General features: G+C 43.0%; 1 protein-coding gene across 2 annotated transcripts; it reads right to left on the bottom strand.

Moving 5' to 3' along the window:
* Positions 1-51: 51 nt before the first annotated feature.
* Positions 52-24144, bottom strand: TMEM209 (transmembrane protein 209). 2 transcript variants are annotated; one of them, XM_048836738.2, is made up of 15 exons: positions 24049-24144; positions 19943-20082; positions 19779-19837; positions 16449-16580; positions 13097-13335; positions 12478-12682; positions 11595-11770; positions 9504-9575; positions 8221-8317; positions 7145-7270; positions 6507-6604; positions 4473-4587; positions 4283-4380; positions 3309-3382; positions 52-2191 (listed from the first exon to the last, which is right to left on the bottom strand). In XM_048836738.2, exons 2-15 carry the CDS (start codon positions 20080-20082, stop codon positions 2137-2139), a joined length of 1686 nt encoding a protein of 561 aa, XP_048692695.1. In that variant the 5' UTR covers positions 24049-24144; the 3' UTR covers positions 52-2136. The 2 variants fall into 2 exon arrangements, with proteins under 2 accessions (XP_048692695.1, XP_074980678.1); XM_075124577.1 differs by having other exon boundaries at positions 13097-13332.
* Between the last annotated feature and the right edge of the window lie 1890 nt (positions 24145-26034).

The raw sequence follows: 26034 nt of genomic DNA, 5'->3' as shown, positions 1-26034 counted from the left end.
TTTGGGAGACAAAATATGCCATTTGTTATTGCACAAAACCACACACACACGTTTAACCAAATGAACCCATTTAATACAGGCACCAAATTAACCATTGTTAACAGTCTGATCTCCAGGAAAAATTCATACCTCCTGGGGGAAGTTGTAGAGTAAGATGCAGTTCTGACAGACAATGGCAATAAGTTCGGCTCATGCATTAAAAATACCAAACAGTCCAACTGAGATCATGAATGGTAATTGTGCTGAGCATACTAAAAATGACATTTCCAAACTTGTCCCCACCTGCTCATCTAGGTAGGCAATCCACAGTTCAGTAAAAACTGAACACAGTACAAAAGAGTGTAGTCATTGTAAAACCAATACAAACCTTGTGTATTCTTCACAAGTCTAACCAGCCAGCTCTTTTACTGAATCCTGGAGGAATACTTCAAGCAGGGTTCTACAGAGCATCATCGTTGGCAGTTTAACACAGTGACATTGTGGTCTCAATTTTCCGGTTATTGTGGGTTGAAAGGGTAAAATTAAGTAGGCCACCCTGCCTTAACGTCATACCTGATGACAAGAGACTGAAAGAAACAGGAGAACCCTTAACATTACCCTTACCAGAGGGCTTCTGAAATGGTCCCCACAATATATATATTTTTAAAAAGAACCCTATAGCACACATTTTTAAAATTCCCTGGTTACCAGGATTTGCAATGTATCCTTTATCCCTATAGGAAAAAACCTTGGCATACATGTAGGAATCCATTTTGTTTAAAACAAGTTTAACTCAAATTTTTCCAGGGAGCAACTAGTCTACATTGCAGAGCAATTGCTTATATAACTGTAAAAAAACCATGCTGGGTTATCCAGGGACATCCCACCATTGTAAATACTTGTCATAAAGAGCAGAACAGGTCTTTTTTCTCAAAGTAAGGTGTTGGCTGGCCTGAGGATCTAAAGTGACGTGCCACCCATACAAGACAGGAGTTCAAGTCATAAATTTGATTCTTGCTTCTGGGTCATTGCTATCTGCCCCGGGCAGGAAACACCAGCAGAGCCTCAAGTTCCTCCAGTGACTAACGATGGTCAAGTTGCATCTGTTTGTCCTTGGTTATGATGAAATTCCCAGCAACATGGGGCTATGGGGGCATGGAGGAGATGATGCCCCTTTGGACTCCTAGGACATCCTGATTTAAGTGTAAAAATTTTGTTCTTATGCAGACACACTGAAGCTACATTCCATTTTAGAGTAAATTTTTACAGCTCAAACACCTCTAAAAATAGGGGATTAATACCAGAAATACTAATGCAAGAACTTTTTAAAAAATAAATGAAGTTAGGGCAAGACTTCAACTGCAGTCAAGACATCAGCAACGTTTTGTTGCCCCAAACACACTCCAGTTTAAAAGATTTCGGGTTATTTTGTTTAAAAAAAAAAAAAGATCCATAAGAATATAGTCTAACTGGTGTGTAGGGTCTGAAGTTTTCTTTCACTTACACCTACAGTGCAGTCACTTTAAAAGTGTGATGGTGCCACAAAATCCCACTACACTGGTACTCCAATGATGGATAGCCACAAGCCTTTCTGCATAAGCCGAAGAGAATCCTGATTATGTGGCATTTCCCAGTGCATGTGGATCTTGCACTTGGCCACACTTGCAGTGACTGATTTGTCAAGTGGCAGCACTGAAGTAACAAGTACCAAGCAGCAGTGTACAACCTTAGTAGGGCAGTCCAAGTTGCGCTGTAGTATTCTACCCTGTCACGCAGATGAGGGCTCACAATTCATTCCCCAAGCTGGCAGGGGTACCGCTGAGTTGCTTCTAATTCCAGTATCAGCAGTGGTGGCCTCTGGAGGGCAACTCAGCCAGAAGAATGGTGAAGGCTTTTAAAGTAGGGCTTGTAAAGGTGGGAAGTTGTAAAGAGACGTCTTTGCGCAAAAGAGCTGGTAGGAGTATTTCAGTGCTGGAAGTATGTTCTCATGCAAACAGTGTATTGAATGCAAACATATCCTATGTTCACAAGGATCTCATACGAGTACATCGTTGTAGGTTTATGTTCAAGGCACAAGTGTAATAAGCTGTTTAGTTATCTCACAGATTGTTTCTCACTTTGTGAAGGGGGAGGCCATCCATAGTGAACAATGATGTACTAGTCTCCCAAGATCCACAGAACATTCACTCCTGATAAGCCAAGATTTACTCGCCTGCGAAGACAAAGTCGCCATAATAAAATAACAATAACCCCAAACGTACATTTAAAGCAAAGTTGCCAAGACAGGTTGTAAGCTCCTGACTCCAGCAGTTCTTTCAATCCCTGCCAAATGTTCCTTCTGTTTAAGAGTTGTGCTTCACTATGAACAGAGTACAACCCCACAGGAATTAAATGGGAAAGTCTGGACTTCACTTTTATGTCAACGTAGGCAGAGTTGCCCAGTACACATATTCAAAATTTCTTATACAGCTCAAAAAGCAAAGATTAGTGGCTAATGATGGCATCTAATTATACCTATATTTCTCAATGGCAGTGGATTTCAGGCCAGCATCTAGCCAGACAGTGACTAAAGAGGCCAATATTTCAGTTTGTGCTCCACTAGACTGTCAGCCTGCAAATAAAATGCAACTCTTTTTATGCACCTAGAGGCTCAAATAAGTATAAGAAGCTTTTAAAATTATTTTATTTCATTTCAGTGTACTAATTTTCCTTGCTTAATCAATCTGATACTCCTTAGAACTTGCATAATTTAAGTGCTCCTATCCCAGATTTCAGTAGGACATAAGAGTGCACAATTCCCCATAGTACTTTTTTTAGTGCATTTAATTGTCAGTCCTCATTTGCTGCCCGGAATTAGTCTTTTCAGGAACTGAGGAGCTCGACTTTCCCCATGGAAGCTCAGAGTAAAGCTCTTGTGTTTGAAGAGCTCAGCCTGAAATGCAAACTTTTAGCTGTCCCTGGAAAGTGGAGTCAGGTTTTTAAGGTAGATTTATATCCTTGTTCAAAAAAGAGAAAAGGGCCCTTACCTCCCTGTCTCAAGCTTGAGGAGAAAGAATAATGTTCTGTATTTCCGTTAGAAATGCAAATTGCAAGTTTTAAATTATTTATCATAAGAATGTAGGAGGCAGCCAAAAGAGCGTGTTGGGGGAGAGTGAAAGAAATAGGGTGTTTACAGACCAGCAAGAAATTGCCGTACAGTGAAGAACACAGACTGTTTTTACAGGAACTTAAGATCAGTCTACATGCAGCTAAACTGCTTATTTACAACAAGGAATGTTACAGTTCTCAGCCTGTATTAAATACAGGGATTCATGGCACTCTATACCTACCCAAGCATCCCAGATTCTTTTGTCTTTATGATGCACAGGAACATAAGCAAGGTATGGAACATGTTGTTTCTGCCCTGAACTCACAGGAAGAGAAGAAGGTGAAGATTAAGTAATACATACAATATTCAGTCTGAAAGTTCTGCACAATTTCTTACTTAAAAGAAAATACCCTTCACTTCCTGTCCTAAGCTTTTGTGTAATGATGCTTTCCATTGTTAAACAGCTGTCACACTCCACACGAGAGGCGGCTGCACTTCACTGGGTAAATATCATTATGGCATTAGTATGCTGACCTGCAAAGTATTTTGAGATGAAAAACTGCTATAGGAGGGAAACCATTACCAAAGGAATAATATTATGGGCTTCTTCACCATAATGAACCTCCAGGATTTAAGTTAGTTTTGCGACACAGCTTATATCCTCCAGCTGGGCAAATGCAAAAAGAGAAAATTTGTTAGGCTGGATTATGACCTTCCACTCTTTTAAGGACTAGAGGAATTGACAATCATTTCTGAAACTAGGGCTCAAGTTTTGACCAGGGATCCAACAGCATCAATATAACCTTTTGATTCTGGGAATGGAAATTTTTCCAACACAGACTTTTGCTAGTAAGAGACACAAGATCTGCTGGTGCTGAAGAATTAACACAGACCTCTGGGGTCTAAATTACTTATTTTAAACACTAGCAACTTATCAAAAGAACATGCAACAAGGGGAAGATACTGCCTTCCCTACTCTACTGAGGCTCTTTATTTTAATGGTGTTATTTAGTAGCAACTTATATGCCAAGGGCTATCACTAGATCAAGGTAGAATGTTGCCTTGTACATTGCACTGAGCTTTGCTACATTCAAAGACAATTCCCCTGTCAATAAACCTGACTGCTCAAAAAAGATAACCAATCAACATCAGCTAGAGTTTTCAGAATGTATGTAGCTTTCTTGAGGTATCAGAAGAAAAGGACCATGTTCATACCTTGGGTAAGTTGTAAACTTGGCACTGGTAGATAAGTTCATAGTGGGGAGGGTTGATGGTGCTCTGGTGGATGCAAATAACATTCTCATTTGAAACATCTATGAATAGAAATTTAAGAGATAATATGGACATGAAGGACGTGATCCAACCAGTCAATCCCAGCAAACAAAGGGACAAAGGATGCCAATACCTGGCTTATCTGGTGTTTGAATGAAGTGTTGTGAGGTAAATGTTTTACCATCAGGATATTTTGGGTGAGGAGGCAGCCTGGAGTCAAGATAAGTGCAGAACACGTGCATAATGATCTGAAGAAAAAATTAAATCAGAATTTAGTGCCTATCAGACATATTGTAGAAACAACTGCTACAATAAAGTGGTTAATCTTTAACGATCTCAGATCCTATTACAGCTTTGACTGAACCTCAGCAAATTTAAAAAGGGACAAAGCAGTGGAGTGCTTTAACCACTGTCCTCAGTGGCCCAACACTTGACATTGGCCAGAATATTTATGTAAGATGTTGACAAGTCAAGGTTCATCTGTCAGCTGAACAACAAGACGTCAGCCACAATGTGGCATATTCATTCCCTTCCAGAGATGGCTGTATGTCAGTGGCTACACCGAGGCTCTGACATAGTGTTTTTATCTCTGCACCTCAAAGCAAAGTTCCAAAATTTAGAAGCGAACATGGGCCCCAAACCAGAATATTTATTTTAACTCCTTCCCTCCTGCCCCATTATCTTTAAAGGTCTGATTGAGATCAACAGATTCAAACCAACCATGGTTTGGCAAACTGTATACTCACTCCCACATTAAGTTTTTTGTAAAACTTAAGACCAACTCTCTCAGTCTGAACAAGTACCCCTAGGGTGACCAGATGTCCTGATTTTATAGGGACAGTCCCGATATTCGGAGCTTTTTCTTATATAGGCTCCTATTACCCCCCACCCCCGTCCCGATTTTTCACACTTGCTATCTGGTCACCCTAAGTACGCCCTATATACGGGGAAGAATGCTAGAACCAGTACACAGTGGAAAGCAGATAAAACTAAACTGTACCTACTGTTAGTGTTAAATGTATGTTAAGGTTCTTACAGTAACATTATTCATATTGCATGTACTGCAATTTTGCATTTGTTGACTTGAAATTTTCAATTTTAACATTTCCTCAACGTACATTTAATATATTTTAGACTAGTAACTCATTCAGGGCTTTACAGAAGTTTAGGATGATTTGTCAGAACTAGTCTTCGCTTATTAGTATTTAGATATTCAATATAGTCTCCAATGGCATCTCATCTGGTTGGTTGTGGGAGGGGGAAAAAAAAAATGGCTCCATTCCCGGATGTAATATTCTCTCTCATGACTATGAGTGCTTTCCCTTAAGAACTAGTAGGTTCCCACTTGACTCAAGGCAGGACGTCAGCTATCTTTTGCAGAGACAGCAAGAAAAAAAAATCCTCAGAATTGTGTCACTCATGTGTCATTACTCTTTGTCTCTATGTCGTGTCAGTTTTCTGACAACTGAAGTAATATTTTAATTCCCTGTTTTCAAGTACATGTTACTGTTTCTGCTAAAACACACTTATCCTCTGGCCTTTCAGGTCACTCAGCTCAGCCACACTGAGAGTCTCTCTCCAACTAGATTATTTACTCCTTTGAGTTAGTCATTTAGGATTTCACAGCAAACAATACTCAATTAAATGGGCACAAGACCACTCAATCCATGTTTATTATTCTTTCATGTGTTTACTTTGCAATCTGCTTTGGAGAACTGAAATTAGACATATAATCAAGGTGAAGTCATTTAATGATTTGTTCCTGTATTAGGAATTATTTTATAGAAGATTCATTTGAATGCAGATGATTAGTTAAATTGTGTCTGAATGTAGAAAACAATTGCAGTATCACGGTCGGAGCAAGTCAGGCTACACCCACCACAGCTATTAAACAGGCATTTCAATTATGTCTAAGTAAGAGTGACGCAAGATTAAGGTACACAACAATATTATTTTTGTGATCTGTATGGGGCTAGATCTGGTTTGCATAATTCTACCAAGTAATCTCATTGAGTGCAATGGGATTACTTTGGCAAATGAGGTGTGCAGGATTTGGATCATGTTCCTCAAAAGATTCACAAGCTCTCTCTCTACTTCATATTCCTACTACTAGCACTGAAAAATAATGCATTTTAAGTTTCATCAAAACACAACTATGCAAACTTACAGCAGAATCAGTGGGCAAATCAGTATCCCATTTACGGCCCTTGAAGTCCCCTCCTCTGTTCCATCGGAATGAACTCATGCATCCTCCCTGAGAAAGCTCTAAAGGCAACAGAGTTTATATGAAGTTATTTTGGGGCAAGGTTGGAGATGGAAATGGAAGAAGGCAATCTATTATGTCTGTTTCAGACATCATGCATATTTATGGTGCTGTATACATGAGAAATGCACGCAAGAAAAACACCTGCGAAGCAAATTTTAAAAATCACCATCAGGATTTTTAAAAAGATTTAAATCCTAAAACTCAGTTTTATTTGGAATTAAATCAGGGAAGCATAAAGTAGTAAGAGAAGAGATTGATTAAATCCAACAATAAGTTTCCAGAACACACATTCAAAAGTGACAAAGCTTTTGTTTTAAGAATATTGTAAATGATATTAAGATCCCAAATCATTAAGTCACTTTAAACAATAGTAGAAAATTACAAATACTTGTGTATTTCCACTACTTGAAAAGCAGCCCCTCCTTCATACTGCTGAAACCCAAGTTCAAAGGTCTTGTTGACAGTGTTCAACTTCACTAACACTTGACACAGGAAAACTGTAATGAAGCACATTTTAAGTGTGCATGACAACCATTTACCTTTGATTCTTTCAACCAAATATTCCTGGTTTGGTGTAAGGTCCAGGTACTGCACTATAGTGTTCAGTGTCGGGATGAGTGGAGCTTTAACAAGAGCAGCTTGTTTCAGACTGCTAATACTGGCTTCTGCAATACAAAAAAGCACCAGCATATATGATCTATGGCCATCGCAGAACACTGAACATCCTCACTTACTCAGAAGCTCATTAACAGACTATTACAAAGAGTTGACACATTCTGTTCAGCTTGCTTTCCTGTTGCACTCTGAGAAGCTGGGTCCTAGGAACAGTTGGCACACTACATCACCACTGATGTTGCAAAATACCAAATTCTGATCCTAGAGAAGTAGTTTACTCCTACGTTTACTTCACTGGGAGAAAGGTTGAGTCTGTGTTATTTACATCACCATGGCATACAAAACATGCTAGGCACCACACACAAGGGAAGACAGTCCCTGTCCTGAAGACCTTGCATCCTATGAGACAAAATAAACTTATAATGGTGGGAAAAGGGGATACGACAAACTTTCTAGTGTTCTATTTGACTAAATATATAGCAGATTCCTAACTGCCTCTCCATCTAGCCATTATTAGTTGGTTAATTTCTCATATGTGTCACAGCAGAAGTGGGTTTTAAGGAGAGATTAAAGTTTAAGTAGCCTACAAAATAGAAGGCCAAATTATGTTCTCAGTTAAATTGGTGCAAGTTTGATGTAACAATGCAAATAAGTGGAATTACTTCAGATTAAACACCAGTTTAATTGAAGATAGATGCTCTTATAGCTGCTAGCCTGAATTCTAACAGTTAGACATCAAATACCAGGTTATTGTCTTAAGGGATTTGCCTCAGGAGGCTCAATTGGAATGAACATAGTCTCCTCACTGATGCAGCTGTAACAAGGTTCCTGTGTTTTCTGCATCTGTGGAAGCTGTTGTATAATTCAAGCTCTCTCTCATAAAAAAAACCTGTTTCTAGTTCTTAAGGTTGCAAAGAACACCCTTTTCTGCCTGGAAGTTTTCATCCTGAGCACAGGTACTAATGAAAACTGAACCAAATCTATTACAGTATCTCCATACCTCCAATCTGCAACTCTGGACACCCCATTCTTCTCAGCTGAGTGCTCACAGAATCAATCTCTTGCACAAGTGGCACTAAAATAGTCTCGTTAATCCACTAGAAGAGGAGAGAAAGACAGACAGACAATTAAAAAGATAAGAAGCAATAGGAAGTCTGTGTGAAGTGTTACTATACCCTAATCAGTATCTGAATTACTGTTATGACTGCAAAGTAAAAAGGTGAACAACAAACATTTAAGGGAGCAGAAGAGATATACAAAGTTATTAAGTAAACAGACTATCAGCTTATGGTAGGGTTTGAATGACTATTTAAAAGTTCAATGAGTGAGTTGTAGACAACATTTCTAGACCATGATACAGACTTTTTGGATGGTGAGGGGAATAATGGTATGAAAGCTGCAAGTCATCCACACACTGTTAATTTATGCTTGCATGTGTCCATAATTCCCACAGTCTGTTTTAAGGAAGAAGGGTGCTGACAGAAATATATTATTTGTGAACACTTGAGCTTTTCATGGATATTATTGTCTTAAACAAACATGTCTGGAGGGTGTCATGAACTCCAACAAGTGGTGTGTTGGAGTAATTTGTTATTTGGTTAACTAATACTTTTACCTTGAAGTGTAGTTAGGTCTGCAATAGCAGAAATAACTGTTCTTAAAAGTCAGATTATGTCAGGATTTTCATTCTAACTTTTCAGCTGCTCAGACCTTTTGGAAAATTTTAACCTTGGGGATGGGATTTTCCATGCTTCAGTTCAGCCCAGGTGAGTTATTTTGAAATGTTTGAGGAAAACAGAGTCAGCAGGTTGAGTTGTGGAAAAGGGAAAAACAAGTCTACTCATTTTCATTGGTATGAACTTTACAATTTGAAGTTTCCAGGATGTCATAGCACAAAAGTCAGCAAGTGCAGGAGTTAAGGTTGAACGTGTAACCTTAATATCGCCCCCTTGTGAGCATGCTTTGTGTTACTTGCTAGTTACACAGCCATTTGCTAATCCTCAAATACACTCTGTAGTTCTTTCTACAACCTTCGGTACACATGTGGCAACTCGATTTCCCCCCCAACATTCTAATATAATACAATTAAATCAAAAAGCAAAGTTCTGTTATGAATCAAAGATCATTAAGGAAGTATTACACCCTACCAAGTTTATACCATAACTCAGTTCCATTAAGGCTGAGGCAAATGATGAAGTACTCATGTACTTTCTAGCTGAGTTCTGCAGAAATAAGGACAGGACACTGAAATATTAGACTCTAAAGAGCAATGATAGGACTTACATTTCTGAACTTAGCTGTCCATGAGTCCACATGATTGAGTAGTTGTCGATTCATTATCACCCTCAACCAAACCTAGGCACAAAGTTAAGTAGTTTAAGAGACTTACTGCAAAGATATAGGAACCCAGCTGAACACAATGTGGCTTTTAGAGGCCAAGCCATCTTATTGATACTAATTACAGCATGTCCATCATAAGCCTCAGCTAGGTTTTAGAATGTTCATATCTCACACTCTGAAACCTGTCATATCTCACAGGACAGTTCATGAGGACTATATACCAGCTGGTTTAACACACCAAGTCTAGACGCACTATTTCAGTACCCATAGCTATTTGTATTAGGATAAAACTGGACTAAGCTAGTAAGATTTCTAGAAAAGGTTTAATTTAATGGAAAGTTACACTAACTAAATCAACATGCAAGGTAGAGAAAAGGGATAATTTAATTAAAAGACAGGCAAGTTAAGAGATACTCCTATTGGCCACACTAAACTCAGATGTGCGGTACACTTCTCCAGGTGTCTTACAAAATCCACTGAGCACGTACAGGTGCAATGGAGGATTTTCAATATACATTCAGCTGCTTGACATGCACTAAATGCAGTTAATTATTACTGTTACTAACACTTTTACCCATAGTATAAAATGTAAGAAGTGAAGATTTCTCAACATCACTAAGTCCAAGAATGCAGTTAAACTACTAGTTTTTGAACTCCATACTGAACTACTATATCTAGAGTTGTTATATATTACTACATAATTAAGGTGTTTGTGAAAAATTGATTAAAACAGGATATCAAGGTTCCTCCCCCACTCTGAACTCTAGGGTACAGATGTGGGGACCTGCATGAAAAACCTCCTAAGCTTATCTTTACCAGCTTAGGTCAAAACTTCCCCAAGGTACAAAATATTACACCCGTTGTCCTTGGACTGGCCGCTACCACCACCAAACTAATACTGGTTACTGGGGAAGAGCTGTTTGGACGCGTCCTTCCCCCCAAAATACTTCCCAAAACCTTGCACCCCACTTCCTGGACAAGGTTTGGTAAAAAGCCTCACCAATTTGCCTAGGTGACTACAGACCCAGACCCTTGGATCTTAAAAACAATGAACAATCCTCCCAACACTTGCACCCCCCCTTTCCTGGGAAATGTTGGATAAAAAGCCTCACCAATTTGCATAGGTGACCACAGACCCAAACCCTTGGATCTGAGAACAATGAAAAAGCATTCAGTTTTTTACAAGAAGACTTTTAATAAAAAATAGAAGTAAATAGAAATAAAGAAATCCCCCCTGTAAAATCAGGATGGTAGATATCTTACAGGGTAATTAGATTCAAAAACATAGAGAACCCCTCTAGGCAAAACCTTAAGTTACAAAAAAGATACATAGACAGAAATAGTTATTCTATTCAGCACAATTCTTTTCTCAGCCATTTAAAGAAATCATAATCTAACACATACCTAGCTAGATTACTTACTAAAAGTTCTAAGACGCCATTCCTGTTCTGTCCCTGGCAAAAGCAGCATACAGACAGACACAGACCCTTTGTTTCTCTCCCTCCTCCCAGCTTTTGAAAGTATCTTGTCTCCTCATTGGTCATTTTGGTCAGGTGCCAGCGAGGTTACCTTTAGCTTCTTAACCCTTTACAGGTGAGAGGAGCTTTCCCCTGGCCAGGAGGGATTTCAAAGGGGTTTACCCTTCCCTTTATATTTATGACACAGGAAAAGGTTAAATCTATGTTTACTGTTTCCCACCACTGCCCACAAAATGACTACTAAAAACTATAAAATTCTATACAGCAGGTATATCCAGAAGTGTTTGGTCAGAAGTCACTTTTTTACCCCAAACAAATTTACAATTGCCCTCTACTGGTGAAGATAATGTAGTTTCCAACAAACCAGTTCAGACTGAAGTTTGTAGTAAGAAAGTCTTTTTCTAAATTATATGAAGGCAATTCAATGCTATGGGGATTTACCCCCTCTTTCCAGCAATGTGAACGGGAGACACATCCAAATCCTTGCAGAAGATTGCAAAATTCACAACTGTAATTTTTTCCCCCCCCTCGTGATTCCCTTGAGTTTTCTATTTACCTCTTCTGCCGCCTGCTTCGAGCTCAGATCAGCGTCGTCTTTGTGTGCTGAGGGGGCTTGGGACCTGCAGGCCAGCTGGTACCGGGACTTCCTCAGCACTTGTGCACAGTCTCCCACGGAGCGGCCGCAGTTCCAAAGACTCGGACTGCTGGAAGGAGAGCTGGAATCTGAACCCCCTGAAATTACCCGTTCAGTAAACAAACGATTACTCCGTGCTGAGCGCCAAGCAATTTTTAAACAGTGGGAGGTTCCTGTACAGGTAACAGGTCAGAGCATTTAGGCTTTGACAGGAAGGACGCATCCACAAGTTGCTATGAACCCCAAATGCCAAACGTAGTCTATGTAAAATACATTGTCATCTCAATAATAAAAAGTGCCTTTTCAGGACACAGGCCACCTGCAGATTACTTGGCACCTTGTTCTGAGATGCCTTCTCCACAGGCCATACCTCTTGTCAAGATGAAGGCCCTGAGCCTTTACTGTAGGCCAATGAGTCCTATACAGATATAGTTTGTCATTTATAGACATCCATGGGTTGCCTCCAGAGTGTCAAACAGCTGTACATTTCTATCTATAAGACAAGACTTTATTCTCTGGAAAGTTTCCCCAAGGCTTCTGTGTTACAAAAGGGCTGTAGCAGTCTTGGAGCTCTGCTTCACATCTCACTTAGACTATTCAGTAAAAGACTTAATTTGTTCTGCATCAGTCTTCAGACTGTGCCTTCTACAAGGATTTGTTAAGAGGTGGCTACTGTGCAAATGACTTAAGTCCATTTCATTAAGATTGGCACATCTGTGTCTACCGTACACCAGAAGAACTGGAATACCATCCTACAAATGCACTAAAAAAACAACTTCTAGACCAAACAGAGCTACTTACTTACCCAGCTGAACTCGATGTTGCTTCTCTTCTTCACTTTGAAGGAAGCTGTCCAGGGACTTTAGGTCTGTCATATAATCTTCTTTGCCAATAGGCGAGTTATACACAGTTGGCGAAGAACGGTACCGAGACCTCAGCCCACTGCTTTCTACTGGTCCAATGCTGGTGGGGTATGGTGAGGCACCAGGGGAGGGACTGAAGCTGGATACCTGTGGGAAATAGAGTGAATGATTGAAACTAATAAGTAGAATTCCAGCTTTACAAATAAAACAATCTGTAAACAAAATTAATGTTATTTATCCCCATTTATCCAAGTTGTTACTGCATTGCTAGTTACTGTTAAACTAGACACCACTTTGGCTTTAGTATGTTTCAGCTGCTGGTTGGTTTATTTAAATTCTTACTGCATGACTGCCAGGTGGTACAAAGTGAATAAAATGCTATCACCAGTGGGAGACTGGAGAATTCCTGTCGGGTAAAATTTTACATCTGCTGTGCAAAGGGTGTAAATAAATACACAAGGTGCATGCTACTGGAGAATCAGGTTCTGCAGTGTAGGGCACAATACAAGCAATCTAATAAGCAAATTCCAACTTGTTACATTGGGTTATCAAGGCTATTACCTTACTGTAGTTGCTGTTTGGTGAGTAGGTCACAGCAGTGCTATAAGAACTGCTGCTGCCTGACAAAGTCTGTAGCTGAGGGCTGTACCCAGTCATGCAACCAGTGGCAAACTTTGGGCTGGTATTAGGTGAGCGGGATGGGCTGTAACTCAGCACACTCTGACCCTGGATTGGAGGAGAAGGTGTTGAAGAAGGGACTTTCTTGGTCACTAGCTCACGGGGCGGAGTTGTTTGTACTGCTGTAATAAAAAAAAGCAGAATTAGGGCTGAAGGAGCAGAAGTCTGGATCATTTTTCTTAATTGTTGTTTTACTTCTTTACTATCTTAAGAAAATCCTACACTGAGACCAGAAAAGGAGAGTTGAAAAATCTCAGACCTATAAAATTCAGCAGCCAAGTCACAAGCACAGAAACTAGAGCTGTGAAAAAGTAAAAGGATGGTCTTGTGGTTTGAAAACTCCACTGAAACTCAAAAGACTTGGGTTAAATTCTGCTACAGACACACTGTGTGACCTTGGGTAAGTCACTACACCTCTGTGCCTCAGTTCTCCATCTGCAAAGTGGGAATAAAATACTTCCTTTCTTCCACCCTTTATCTTACCTATTTAGACTGAAACCACTTCAGGGCAGGGATTATCTTGCTATGTGTTTGCATACAGTCTAGCTCAGAGGTGAGCAAACCATAGCCGGCCCGCGGGACCCTCCTGCCCGGCCCTTGAGATCCTGGCCTGGGAGGCTTGCTCCCAGCCCCTCAACTGCTGTCTCCCCTCCCCCGCAGCCTCAGCACCACCGCAACGTTCTGGGCGGCCGGGCAGCGCAGTTGCAGAGCCGCGGCCTGACCCGGTGCTCTGAGCGGCGTAGCTGTAGCCAGCCACCGGTGCCCCAAGCAGCGTGGTAAGGGGGCAGAGAGGGGTTGGACGGAGGGCAGGGGAGTTGGAGGTGGTGGTCAGGGTGCGGGGAACAGGGAGGTTGAGTAGGTGCAGGGGTCCCGGGCGGGGCAGTCAGGAAGGGGGGGGGGGGGGGGTTGGATGGGGTGGCGGGGGGCAGTCAGGGGCAGGGGTTCCAGGGGCTGTCAGGGCACAGGGAGAAGGGGGGGTTGGATGGGGCAGGGGTCCCGGGGGGCAATCAGGAATGAGAAGAGTGATTGGATGGAGCGGCAGGGGGCAGTCAAGGGTGGGGGGTCCGGGGACAGGGGGTGATGGATAGGGTAAGAGTCCTGGGGGAGCAGTCACGAGGTGGCGGGGGGGGGGGGTGCGGGGGGAGAGGGAGTCAGATTAGAGGCGGGGGCCAGGCCATGCCTGGCTGTTTGGGGAGACACAGCCTCCCCTAACCGGCCCTCCATACAATTTTGGAAACCCAAGGTGGCCCTCAGGCCAAAAAGTTTGCCCGCCCCTGGTCTAGCTCAGCAGGGCCCTCTCGTTACTTTGCTATTACAAACATAGCAGTATACACAAATAATAGTAACACACATAATGAGAGACCTATTACGTCACATCCAGTCCTTCCCTATGGTCAATGCAGGAACATTTCCTATTCTTTACAAGGTTGTTCCTTATGGATGGACCCTACTATTTTAAAGCTCTTGTACTGTGCCTAGCTACAATAGCAAGCAAGTGCTTTGCACAGAGCACTATTATAGGCATATCTAATTTAAAATTTCTCTAGTAAGGAGCTTCAGTCAGGTTCTTTGGGAAAGTTTCCATTTTTAACTTCATTTTCTTAACCCTACCTATACACACCATCTCCAAAGAGTTTCAATACCCAGGGACTGATATGTTCCCTTCATAGTTTAGTCAAGTTACACATACTTGTTTTAATCTTTGCACGTAGATCAATCACACTACACCACAATCCTTACTCATGTTCTTCTATGCCCCTGATCTTTATTGATGCTTTCCTATGAAGTCCCTCCAACCTGGTGGCATCTTTCTGCAGTCAGAGGTCAGACTAGTCGAGTGTGGTAGTCGTGTGCTGGCATTCCACATTTGGTACATCTGCTTTGTCATGTTCTTCTGTTTCTTAGTAATTTGTTTAGAAACTCAAAACATTTTATGAAGGGACTGATGTTTAGTTTGTCATTTTTATATTTTACCTTAAGGTTTCTAACATGGCTATTTTTACCCAGTGTGTAGATTACTATGATGTCTTATTTAAACGTAAGCCCTCCATCTGTGCCTCCTCCCCAGTCCCACACACAGGGAACTACACCTCAGCCCATTCACCATAGAGTTTGAATTTCTCTCATTGTTTTTGTCTCCTACACTCCACCAGTCACCCTTTTCTCCTGTCTTTTTTTGTTTTGTTTGTTCTTTATCATTATTGCTTCTTCTCCTGTTCCAATTATCTCCCCTCAAGTAACTTTTTGCTAATTCCCCTGGCTCCCCCACTCGCTACTGCTCTAGATCAGAGGTCAAAGATGGAAGAGACATTATGAACCATTTAGATATATGCATTTGTTTGCAGATGTTGGAAACAGTGATACAGATTCATAGATTAGGGACAGAAGGGTCCATGTGATCATCTAGTTCAACCTCCTAACACAGGCCATATAATTTAACCCAATTATCCTTACACTAGTGGTTCTCAAACTTTTGTACTGGTGACCCCTTTCACACAGCAAGCCTCTGAGTGCGACCCCCCCTTACAAATAAATATATATATTTTTAAAAAAGTGTTAAACAGTATTATAAATGCTGGAGGTGAAACAGGGTTTGGGGTGGAGGCCGACACTCGTGGCTCCCAATGTAATAACCTCATGACACCCTGAGGGGTCACAACCCTGAGTTTGAGAACCCCTGCCCTATACTGACCCCAATAACTTGTGTTTGACTGAAGAATATCTTCCACAAAGGCATTCCGTCTTGATTTGAAGACATCAAGAGAGTGATAATCCACCACTTCCTTCAGCAGTTTGTTCCAAAAGTCAGTCACCCTCACTGTTAAAAATGTGTTCTAAGTTAACTCTGTCAGGCTTCAGCTTCCAGCCATGGGTTCTTGTTATGCCTTTCTCTGCTAAAGTAAAGAGCCCTTTATCACTCAACACTTTCTTTCATGAAGCTACTGGTACATGGTAATCAAGTAACTTCTTGATCTTCTGAATTTTCATTCCACTTCACCTAGTTACCCCATCTGCAGGGAGCAGTAAGGTGAAGTCAATCAAAATGCTCCCTGAATCAACTCTCCTACCGTTCAGAAGGTATTGACTGCATCTCTCTTGTTTTTCTAGTCATCTGTGCTTGGAGGCCCATGCTAGATTGAGACCTATGGCAGTCTGTTCAGAAGGTTAAACATTTACAAACTCACATGTAGACACCATTTTAAAGACTACTGCCAGACATAATTGTCACACTTACATGCATTCTGAAGCCCAAGAAGGGTCTGCTGTCCAGGACTCATAACTAAGCTAGTTGGTGCCACAGTGTATTTGAAATACCTCCAGAAATCAAATAAGGCATTCAGACTGAACAAAGATGCAAGTGCAAGTTCTAGAACAAAAAACAAAAAACATTACTTTAACAAGTTAGTTCTTTATATTTTAGAGTGTTCTTAAATTGCTCACCATTTACAAAATCAGTAACTGTTAACATCTTATGCTGTATGCAGTGTTGTTGTAGCCATGTTGGTCACAGGATATTAAAGAAACAAGGTAAGTAAGGTAATATCTTTTATTGGACCAACTTCCGTTGGTCCACCTTGTCTCTTTGACATCTCATGTTGTTTTCCCACTCTACTGATATGAGCACTATCATGGTAAAAGTTACTGTATATTCTTTGTACCATTTTGGAAAGATGCATTATCCACCAAAACTAAATAGCAAACTTTTTTTTTTTAAGTACATCGGAAACAGGAAGCTTGCCAAACAGTGAGTGGGGCCTCTGGACAATCAAGGTGCTAAAGGAGCACTCACAGAAGACAAGGCCATTGCAGAGAAGCTAAATTAATTCTTTGCATCAGTCCTAACTGCAGAGGATATGGGGGAGATCCCCACATCCAAGTCATTCTAGTTAAGTGACAAAACTGAAGAACTGTCCCAGACTGAGATGTCAGTAGAGGAGGTTTGGAACAAATTTATAAATTAAACAGTAATAAGTCATCAGGACCCAATGGTAATCACCCAAGAGTTCTGAAGGAACTCAAATAAGAAATTGCAGAACTACTACCGTGGTATGTAACCTATCACTCAAATCAGCCTCAGTACCAGATAATTGGAGGATAGCTCATGTAATGCGGATTTTTAAAAAAAGGATCCATAGGCAAGACTGGCAATTACAGACCTGTAAGCCTAACTTCTGTGCCAAGCAAGCTTGAAGGTTGAAACTATAGTAAAGAACAAAATGATCAAACACATAGATGGACACTATATGCTAGGGAAGAGTCAATACGGCTTTTATACCAGGAAATCATACCTCACCAATCTATTTAAAATTCTTTCAGGAGGTCAACAAGCATGTGGACAAGGGTGATCCAGTGGATATAGTGTCCTGGGACTTTCATAAAGCCTGACAAGGTCCCTCACCAAAAACTCTTAGGCAAAATAAGCAATCATGGGATAAGGGGGGGGGGGGGGGTCCTCTCAAAGATCAGTAACTGGTTAAAAGATGGAAACAAATGGTAGGAATAAGTGATCAGTTTTCACAATGGAGAGAGGTAAATAGCAGGGTCCCCCAAGGATCCTGTGCTGTTCAACATATTCATAAATGATCTGGAAAAATGGGTGACCTGTGAGGTGGCAAAACTTGCAGACAATACAAAACTATTCCAGATAGTTAAGTCCAAAGTGTGGATGTAAAATGTAGATTGTAAACTTAACGATTAAAACAGTTAACCAATATAATTTTAATAGTTTAAACAGGTACTTTTTAAAACTATATTTACATCCCTAGTCCAAAGCTAACTGCAAAGAGTTACAAAGGGATCTCACTAAACTGGGTGACAAGGCGACAAAACAGCGGATGAAATTAACTGTCAGTAAGTTCAAAGTAATGAACATTGTATATATAGTTGAGGTTATGTTTTCCAAAGTGATGAGGTCTAAATAAACTGTTACCGCTCAAGAAAGAGATCTTGGAGTCATCATGGATAGTTCTCTGAAAACATCCATTCAATGTGCAACGGCAGCCAAAAATACTAACAGAATGTTAGGAACCATTAGCAAAGGGACGGATAATAAAACAGAAAACATCATAATGCCACTATATTAATCCATGGTACACACACTCCTTAAACGCTACATGCAGTTCTGGTTGCCTGATCTCAAAAAAAGGTATATTAGAATTGGCAAAGGTACAGAGAAAGACAACAGAAATGAGTAGGGGGTATGGAACAGCTTCCATATGAGGAGAGATAAAAAGACTAGGACTGCTCAGTTTAGAAAAGACAACTACAGGGACGGGGATATGATATAGCAGTGATCTCCAAAGTGGGATGCACGGCAGGAGGAGCGCCACCGGCAGCTCGGCTCTCCCTGCTCAGTCTTTGGTGGCATGCTGCCGGCAGCTCTTTTTTTTTTTTGCTTCTCCAGAGCTGGCCCTGGGGGTGCGCGATTCAAAAAGTTTGGAGAACCCTGTGATAGAGGTCTGTAAAATCATGAAGGTTATGGAGAAGGTGAACAGGGAAGTGTGATTTACCCATTCACATAATGCAAGAATAAAGGGTCACCCAATTAAATTAATAGGCAGCAAGTTCAAAACAAATATAAGGAAGTACTTCTTCATACAATGCACAGTCAACCTGTGGAACTCATTTCCATAGGATGTTGTGAAGGCCAAAAGTGTAACAGGATTAAAAAAAAAATTAGATAAATTCATGGAGGATCAACAGCTATTAGCCAAGATGGTCAGGGACATATTTTATGCAAGAACTCTGGAGACAGGTTTTCTATATTTTAATCATACAAGTTAATTAAAAAAAATCACATACATAAACAAAGGGCTGCTTTATAAGCTTCACATTCTTTAGAGAAAGTAAGTTTTGGAATCTAGACCAGCTGACATCTCTACAGGTTACAAGTGTAACTCCACCATTTGAAAAAACAAGTGATGCCTAAAGAGCTGGAAGACAATACCCAACTTAGCTTTGTTTATATTTAGTTAATATGGTGTTATATTTACATATCAAGATGGATGCCATGATAACACATCACTGTGTTTAAGGAATCTGAAGCAATTTCCCCTAAAGCTGCGACATGCTTTCATTTTCACATCATCCCCAGGTTCGGAACAACCTACAACTCCCTCTCCTCAAATCCAGCCTTTTCGAAAGTTTTCTTTCATTGATCTCTTACATGTCTATTCCCACTCTTCATTTTCATCCTTTGTTAGTTTCATCTCTCTCATTTAGCTTGTAGATATCTTGAAAAAAAGAGCTTTGTCTAACTCCTACATGAAATGTAAAGCACACCTATCGCACCACGTCAGTAGTAAAGTTCTGTCTTCTACTTTCTGAAAGCCTCAACACACATGAAACTTGTTCTAAGATAACAGATAAGCCTTTTTTGCTGCAAGTTTGTCACAGGAGATAAACCCAGACAGATCCAAACTAGACATGGAAAGTGAAGTCCGATTTCTCTATGGTCAAAAAGCGGGTTAAAAATTTTCAAATACTGACATAAAGAAAACAAAAGGGTTGAATTTAGATGCTGTTTCCTCACATAAGTAAACCATCACCAAGTACAAACACTTACCAATATACCACAGTGGCCAGTATGTAATGTTATAATATGAACTTATCAGTTTTCCAGTCCTGAAAGAGAAAAAAAATTGAGATGGCATCTCTCTCAATACATGGAAATATGTAGGAACATAATGACATCCTTTTATTAAGTTTTAAAACTGTTAGGGAACTTACATTTCAGTATAAATCATGCCTGCAACTGACACATTAAGGAGTCCCCAAGCCAAAACCACTTTTCTGGCCTCAGTCTCCTTCCTCATCTTGATGGTTCTGTCAATGAGGGAAGTAGCTGGACTCTGTTCCCCCTGCATCATCTGTAAAGAGAGAAGCATAGGGAAAGACAAGAATTGAGATATTTATATAGTGTCACTCTCCTTTAGCACCAGACTAAAGAAATGTTAAACAGTCCCTAGGAAATTGCATTTAGGGAGTTCATTTCTAGTTACAGATTAATCTTTAATAGTAAACAGTGTTAAGTCCTTTTTTTTCCTTGAGCTAAAAAATACTTTTTTCACACAGCTCCTTCTGTGAGCATTCTCTACTCATCAGGACCATAACGAACGCTGAGCTACTTTTACCATTTGGGTGTTGGGAAGGAAAACCTACCCACACAGGACGGAGTGCCAGATTCTCAACTCACTCCAGTTTTATAATAGAGTTAGTCCCAATATATATTGGGAAACAAAGCAGAATCAAGCCCAGACTATCAAACTCCTGGAAGTTCATATTTTTCACTTTACAGACATGCTTGAAAAACACTTTTACCCCCAGTTTTTGTGGATAAAACATGGGGGGCAGGGGGAAGTCACATGGATTAAGTAACCATTCAGTACATTTTTGAAAGCTACTGTCCTTTAGTAAGTGATACGCAAGATTTTTTTCTCTTCTGGTCTGTGGGGAGTCATAGGGACGAGACACCTTGTAAGATCCTGCAGTCCTTTTGTACAGACGCTTCCCTTTCACTTTAATGGGCACTACATACATTGTTGGATTGAGAACTGGCTATTGCACTACAATACTGCCCCCAGGGTGGATAAAAATCAATGATTTTTTTAATTTAAATTGGATTTTTTTTGATAAAATGCTTTTTGAGGGAAAAAACCTATCTAGAGATAGTTTTAATTAAGATACATTATAGCTCAAAGATATCTCATCATGGAGTAGGGATTATAAATTCTAATTCTATAGTATGAGACAATATATTCATGTCATGTTTAAGAAAAGTTTTGTAAATGATTTCCAATAGTTCATGGATTAGGGACCCAATATTATGGGGTTCCACAGGCTTCTGTATAGATTATTTACGTTAATCTTTCTATCTTCCCAATGGGACTCAGTGCTCAGTCTAGAAGATACCATCAGAGATGCTTAGTTTTGCAGTTCTCAAACTGCGGATTTGTCTCCTCAGTGGTAACATGCTTGTTAACAGCAAAAAATGTTTTTAAATAAATAAATATATAGAGGTGAGAAATAACAGACCTCAACTCTATTGTTCCTCTGCAAATTTGTGTACACAGAGTCAATCCCTTACCTCTCTCTAAAAGCGCAAAGTTTCAAAAAGTTCAATGAATACAAGATTGTTGGGGGCGGAATAGATCTGGACAAGGAGAAGAGATCTGGAGATATGCTTGCTTTGTTAAAATATTATATGTTTGCTGTTGAAGAAAAAAAATCCAGAATACTTAACGTTGTTGTTTTAGTTAAATAAAACAATTTAAATGTCTGTCTGGTGATGTTCTCCTCCTAATACAGCATAGCAAGAAAATCCTCCAAATATTAATGATTAACCTGTTGAACTGGAGATAGTTCACCTCCCAATGACTTCATAAATATCTGCTTCAATTACCTTTGGTAAATTAAATAACCAAACAATCATTCAATTTTCTGATATAGCTGTAAAACTAATCTGAAATGTTTTCAAAATAAATCACTGTTTAAAAATGTAGAGCGTGTACCTTCTAAAAATGAAACCTACATCTATCTCCGAGTTTCAGAGTAGCAGCCATGTTAGTCTGTATCCGCAAAAAGAAAAGGAGGACTTGTGGCACCTTAGCGACTAACAAGTTTATTTGAGCATAAGCTTTTGTGAGCTACAGCTCACTTCATCGGATGCTGTAGCTCACGAAAGCTTATGCTCAAATAAATTGGTTAGTCTCTAAGGTGCCACAAGCCCTCCTGTTCTTTTTATCTCTGAGTTGTGAATAATATATATTAAGGTTATAACAACCATCAGGAATGCACTTTTACGTAGAAAACCATTATTAAATCGAGTCTTCCATGATCTAAATCAAATCCACCCTGACCACCTCCGTTCCTCACTATGTTTGCACATGATAATACTACCACACTTTTAAAAATCTGACCAAGCATTAACACATAATCCTCCACTAAAATTAACCTTCCCACCTACAATTGCCTGCTTAAATATTTGTTATGCTCCCATTCAAAGATGGAGTATATAACATGCAGAAATTGGGACAAATGTGTTTACTAAACTGTTGTTACATTCTAATGAATCACATTAGTTGCAGCTTAATAGTAACATAATTGAACGCTTCAGACAAGCGGCTTCACACTTTCTCCCATGCTGCCCCTAATGCTTGGGAGGTACTCTGCATGAACATCCTCAAAGCTATTTCACTGTTCTCCTTCAAACTTTCCTTTACCATGATGCCTACCAAACACTTGACAAGATAGGCTGCTGGCATGCTGAGGCCACTGCATATCACACTGACCAATTTTGTCTCAGGGTTGGTCTACGCTTGAAACACTACAGCAGCACAACGACAAGCTTCAGTGTAGCCATTCAGTAGAGTGACGGGATGGGTTTTCCCATGACCATAGTTAATCCCCTTCCTGAAAGGCAGTAGCTAGGTTGACCTAGCACTGCCTACACTGGTGGTTAGGTCTGCTTGCCTACATTGCTCAGTGGTGTGGATTTTTCACCTCTGAGCAACGCTGCTCAGTTGACTTAACTTTTCAGTGTTGCCGTAGCTCCGTTTCCTGGTACTCCCTGCTCTGTCTGTATCTATGTATTATCTCTTGTCTCAGACACTTGCTACAGCCACATAAGGGGTTTTGCCGTCACTGTAGTAAACCCACCTCTCTGAGACGCAGTAACTAGGTTTCAGAGTAACAGCCGTGTTAGTCTGCATTCGCAAAAAGAAAAGGAGTACTTGTGGCACCTTAGAGACTAACCAATTTATTTGAGCATGAGCTTTCGTGAGCTACAGCTCACTTCATCAGATGCATACCGTGGAAACTGCAGCAGACTTTATATACACACAGAGAATATGAAACAATACCTCCTCCCACCTCACTGTCCTGCTGGTAATAGCTTATCTAAAGTGATCAACAGGTGGGCCATTTCCAGCACAAATCCAGGTTTTCTCACCCTCCACCCCCCCCCACAAATTCACTCTCCTGCTGGTGCTAGCCCATCCAAAGTGACAACTCTTTGCATAATCAAGTCGGGCTATTTCCTGCATAGATCCAGGTTTTCTCACATCCCCCCCACCCCCATACACACACAGACTCACTCTCCTGCTGGTAATGATTTAGGTGTAGACCAGGCCTTAGACTGTAAATTCTTTGGGACAGAGACTGTCTTTTTGTTCTGTTTATACAGCACCTGACATAATGGAGCCTTGGTCCATGACCGGGACTCTTGAGCACAATCTACAGTAATACATGTAACTGTACGACAGTGCTTCCTGTTTCCCAGAGTTGGCCAATCTGCAGGACACCCCTGGGATGTGCAGCTCAGCTGGGCCCCTCTGTACTGCACAGCTGTATCTACACTAGGGACCATTAGCCACCGCTGCCAGGGGGCAGTGGATCAGCCCCACTTTCCTGAGCGGGAGGGTAGGCCAGAGGCTGCATCTACACCAGGGACATTAGTCGCCACTACGAAGGAGCGCTGGCAACAGATCAGCCCCCACTTCGCTGGGGGCGCCCAGCACGGCGGCTGGGCCCGCACCAGGGAGGTTAACGGCTGCTGCCGGCGGCGCCGGGCACGACACCGCTGGCGGGGCCCAGCCCTGCCCCGTGGGCCGGCACCCGCTGGGCGGGCTGGGGCCAGGCACGGGAGGGGCCGCACGCGGGGCCCACCCGGCGCTCCCCGTGGGGGAGGGGCACAGACCCGACCCAGGGGCAATGGGGAGCGGGGCGGGGGAGGGGGGCAGAGCCCCTCCCCCTCCAGCGAGCAGCCGGCTCGGGGGAGGGGGTCGCACTCCCCATGGCGCGAAGGGGGCCGGAAGCCCCCGTCTTCCAACACTCACCACGCTCCCCCGCACCGGTCCCCACTGCGCTTGCGCCGACCACGCGCGGCCGCCGGCCGGAAGGGAAGCCTTCCCACCGGGGAGGGAGGGGCTTGTTGCCATGGGGACGGGAGCGCGCCGCCAGCCGTTGCCCCTCCCCCTGCCCCTCGCTTCTCCGCTGTCCCGTTTCGGCGGGAGCGGGTGTGAGGCGCGATGGAGGCGGGGGAGGGGCCGGCGCGCGGCGCCGAGGCCCGTGAACTTCCCGCCGGCAGCTCCCGCCCGCGCCCCCAGGGGTGAGGCGCGGGACTGGCCTGGAGCGAGTCTCCCGGAGCCGGCGTCGATCCCCCGGTGGCTGTTGAATGCAGCCCGGGGGATTTTAATGGGATATTTTAAGAAAATGACATTATGGCATGTTGGCTGGGGGGGGGAGGGGGGAATCTCCCGGTATAGCTTCAGTCAGAGTTGGCAACCCTCCCGGTGACACGTCGGCGCGACCGAGGCGCGTCGGCAGCCGGCCCTCACGGTTCGGCCCCACGTGGTGACACGTCGGCGCGACCGAGGCGCGTCGGCAGCCGGCCCTCACGGTTCGGCGCCACGCGGTGACACGTCGGCGCGACCGAGGCGCGTCGGCAGCCGGCCCTCACGGTTCGGCCCCACGCGGTGACACGTCAGCAAGACCGAGGCGCGTCGGCAGCCGGCCCTCACGGTTCGGCCCCACGCGGTGACACGTCAGCAAGACCGAGGCGCGTCGGCAGCCGGCCCTCACGGTTCGGCCCCACGCGGTGACACGTCAGCAAGACCGAGGCGCGTCGGCAGCCGGCCCTCACGGTTCGGCCCCACGCGGTGACACGTCAGCAAGACCGAGGCGCGTCGGCAGCCGGCCCTCACGGTTCGGCCCCACGCGGTGACACGTCGGCGCGACCGAGGCGCGTCGGCAGCCGGCCCTCACGGTTCGGCCCCACGCGGTGACACGTCAGCAAGACCGAGGCGCGTCGGCAGCCGGCCCTCACGGTTCGGCCCCACGCGGTGACACGTCGGCGCGACCGAGGCGCGTCGGCAGCCGGCCCTCACGGTTCGGCCCCACGCGGTGACACGTCAGCAAGACCGAGGCGCGTCGGCAGCCGGCCCTCACGGTTCGGCCCCACGCGGTGACACGTCGGCGCGACCGAGGCGCGTCGGCAGCCGGCCCTCACGGTTCGGCGCCACGCGGTGACACGTCGGCGCGACCGAGGCGCGTCGGCAGCCGGCCCTCACGGTTCGGCCCCACGCGGTGACACGTCGGCGCGACCGAGGCGCGTCGGCAGCTGGCCGTCACGGTTCGGCGCCACGCGGTGACACGTCGGCGCGACCGAGGCGCGTCGGCAGCCGGCCCTCACGGTTCGGCCCCACGCGGTGACACGTCAGCGCGACCGAGGCGCGTTGGCACCTGGCCGTCACGGTTCAATGGCATATGGTGACATGTCAGCATGTTAGTGATGCGTTGGTGCCTGGTGACACGTCCATATGACATTAGTGAAGCACTGGCATAAGAACACAACATAAGAGTGGCCAAGCTGGGTCATCTAGCAATGGTCGATCCAGCCCAGCATCCTGTCTTCCATCAGTGGCCAATGCCAGATGCTTCAGAGGGAATGAATAGAACAGGGTAGTTATCGAGTGATTGACCTTCTTGTCAGTTGTTTGAAATGGCCCACTCTGTTTGCATTGGCCTCATTACGACTACAAAACTCCAAGATCTCTTTCTTGAGTAGTAACAGCTAATTTAGATCCCATCGTTTGATATGTATAATTGGGATTATGTTTTCTAATGTGCATTACTTTGCATTTATCAACATTGAATTTCATCTGCCATTTTGTCGCCCAGTCACCCAGTTTTGTGATTTGCAATTAGCTTTGGGCTTAATTATCTTGAGTAGTTTTGTGTTGTCTTTAAATTTTGCCACCTCACAGTGATACAGTAACTCCCCACTTAACGTCCTCTCGCTTAACGTTGTTTCGATCTGACTT

Source organism: Caretta caretta, chromosome 1 (genome assembly GCF_965140235.1).
Source record: "Caretta caretta isolate rCarCar2 chromosome 1, rCarCar1.hap1, whole genome shotgun sequence".
Taxonomy (NCBI): domain Eukaryota; kingdom Metazoa; phylum Chordata; order Testudines; family Cheloniidae; genus Caretta; species Caretta caretta.
Note: the sequence above shows the minus strand (reverse complement) of the source record. Positions and strands in the feature narration are given on the sequence as shown.

Coding starts and splice junctions, on each gene's coding strand:
- TMEM209 (XM_048836738.2), bottom strand. CDS start 20,082: ATGATGCAGGGGGAACAGAGTCCAGCTACTTCCCTCATTGACAGAACC. Junction 12,683..13,096: donor CAAACAGCAACTACAGTAAG/GTAATAGCCTTG, acceptor TATTTCCCACAG/GTATCCAGCTTCAGTCCCTC. Junction 4,381..4,472: donor TCAAACACCAGATAAGCCAG/GTATTGGCATCC, acceptor TTCTATTCATAG/ATGTTTCAAATGAGAATGTT.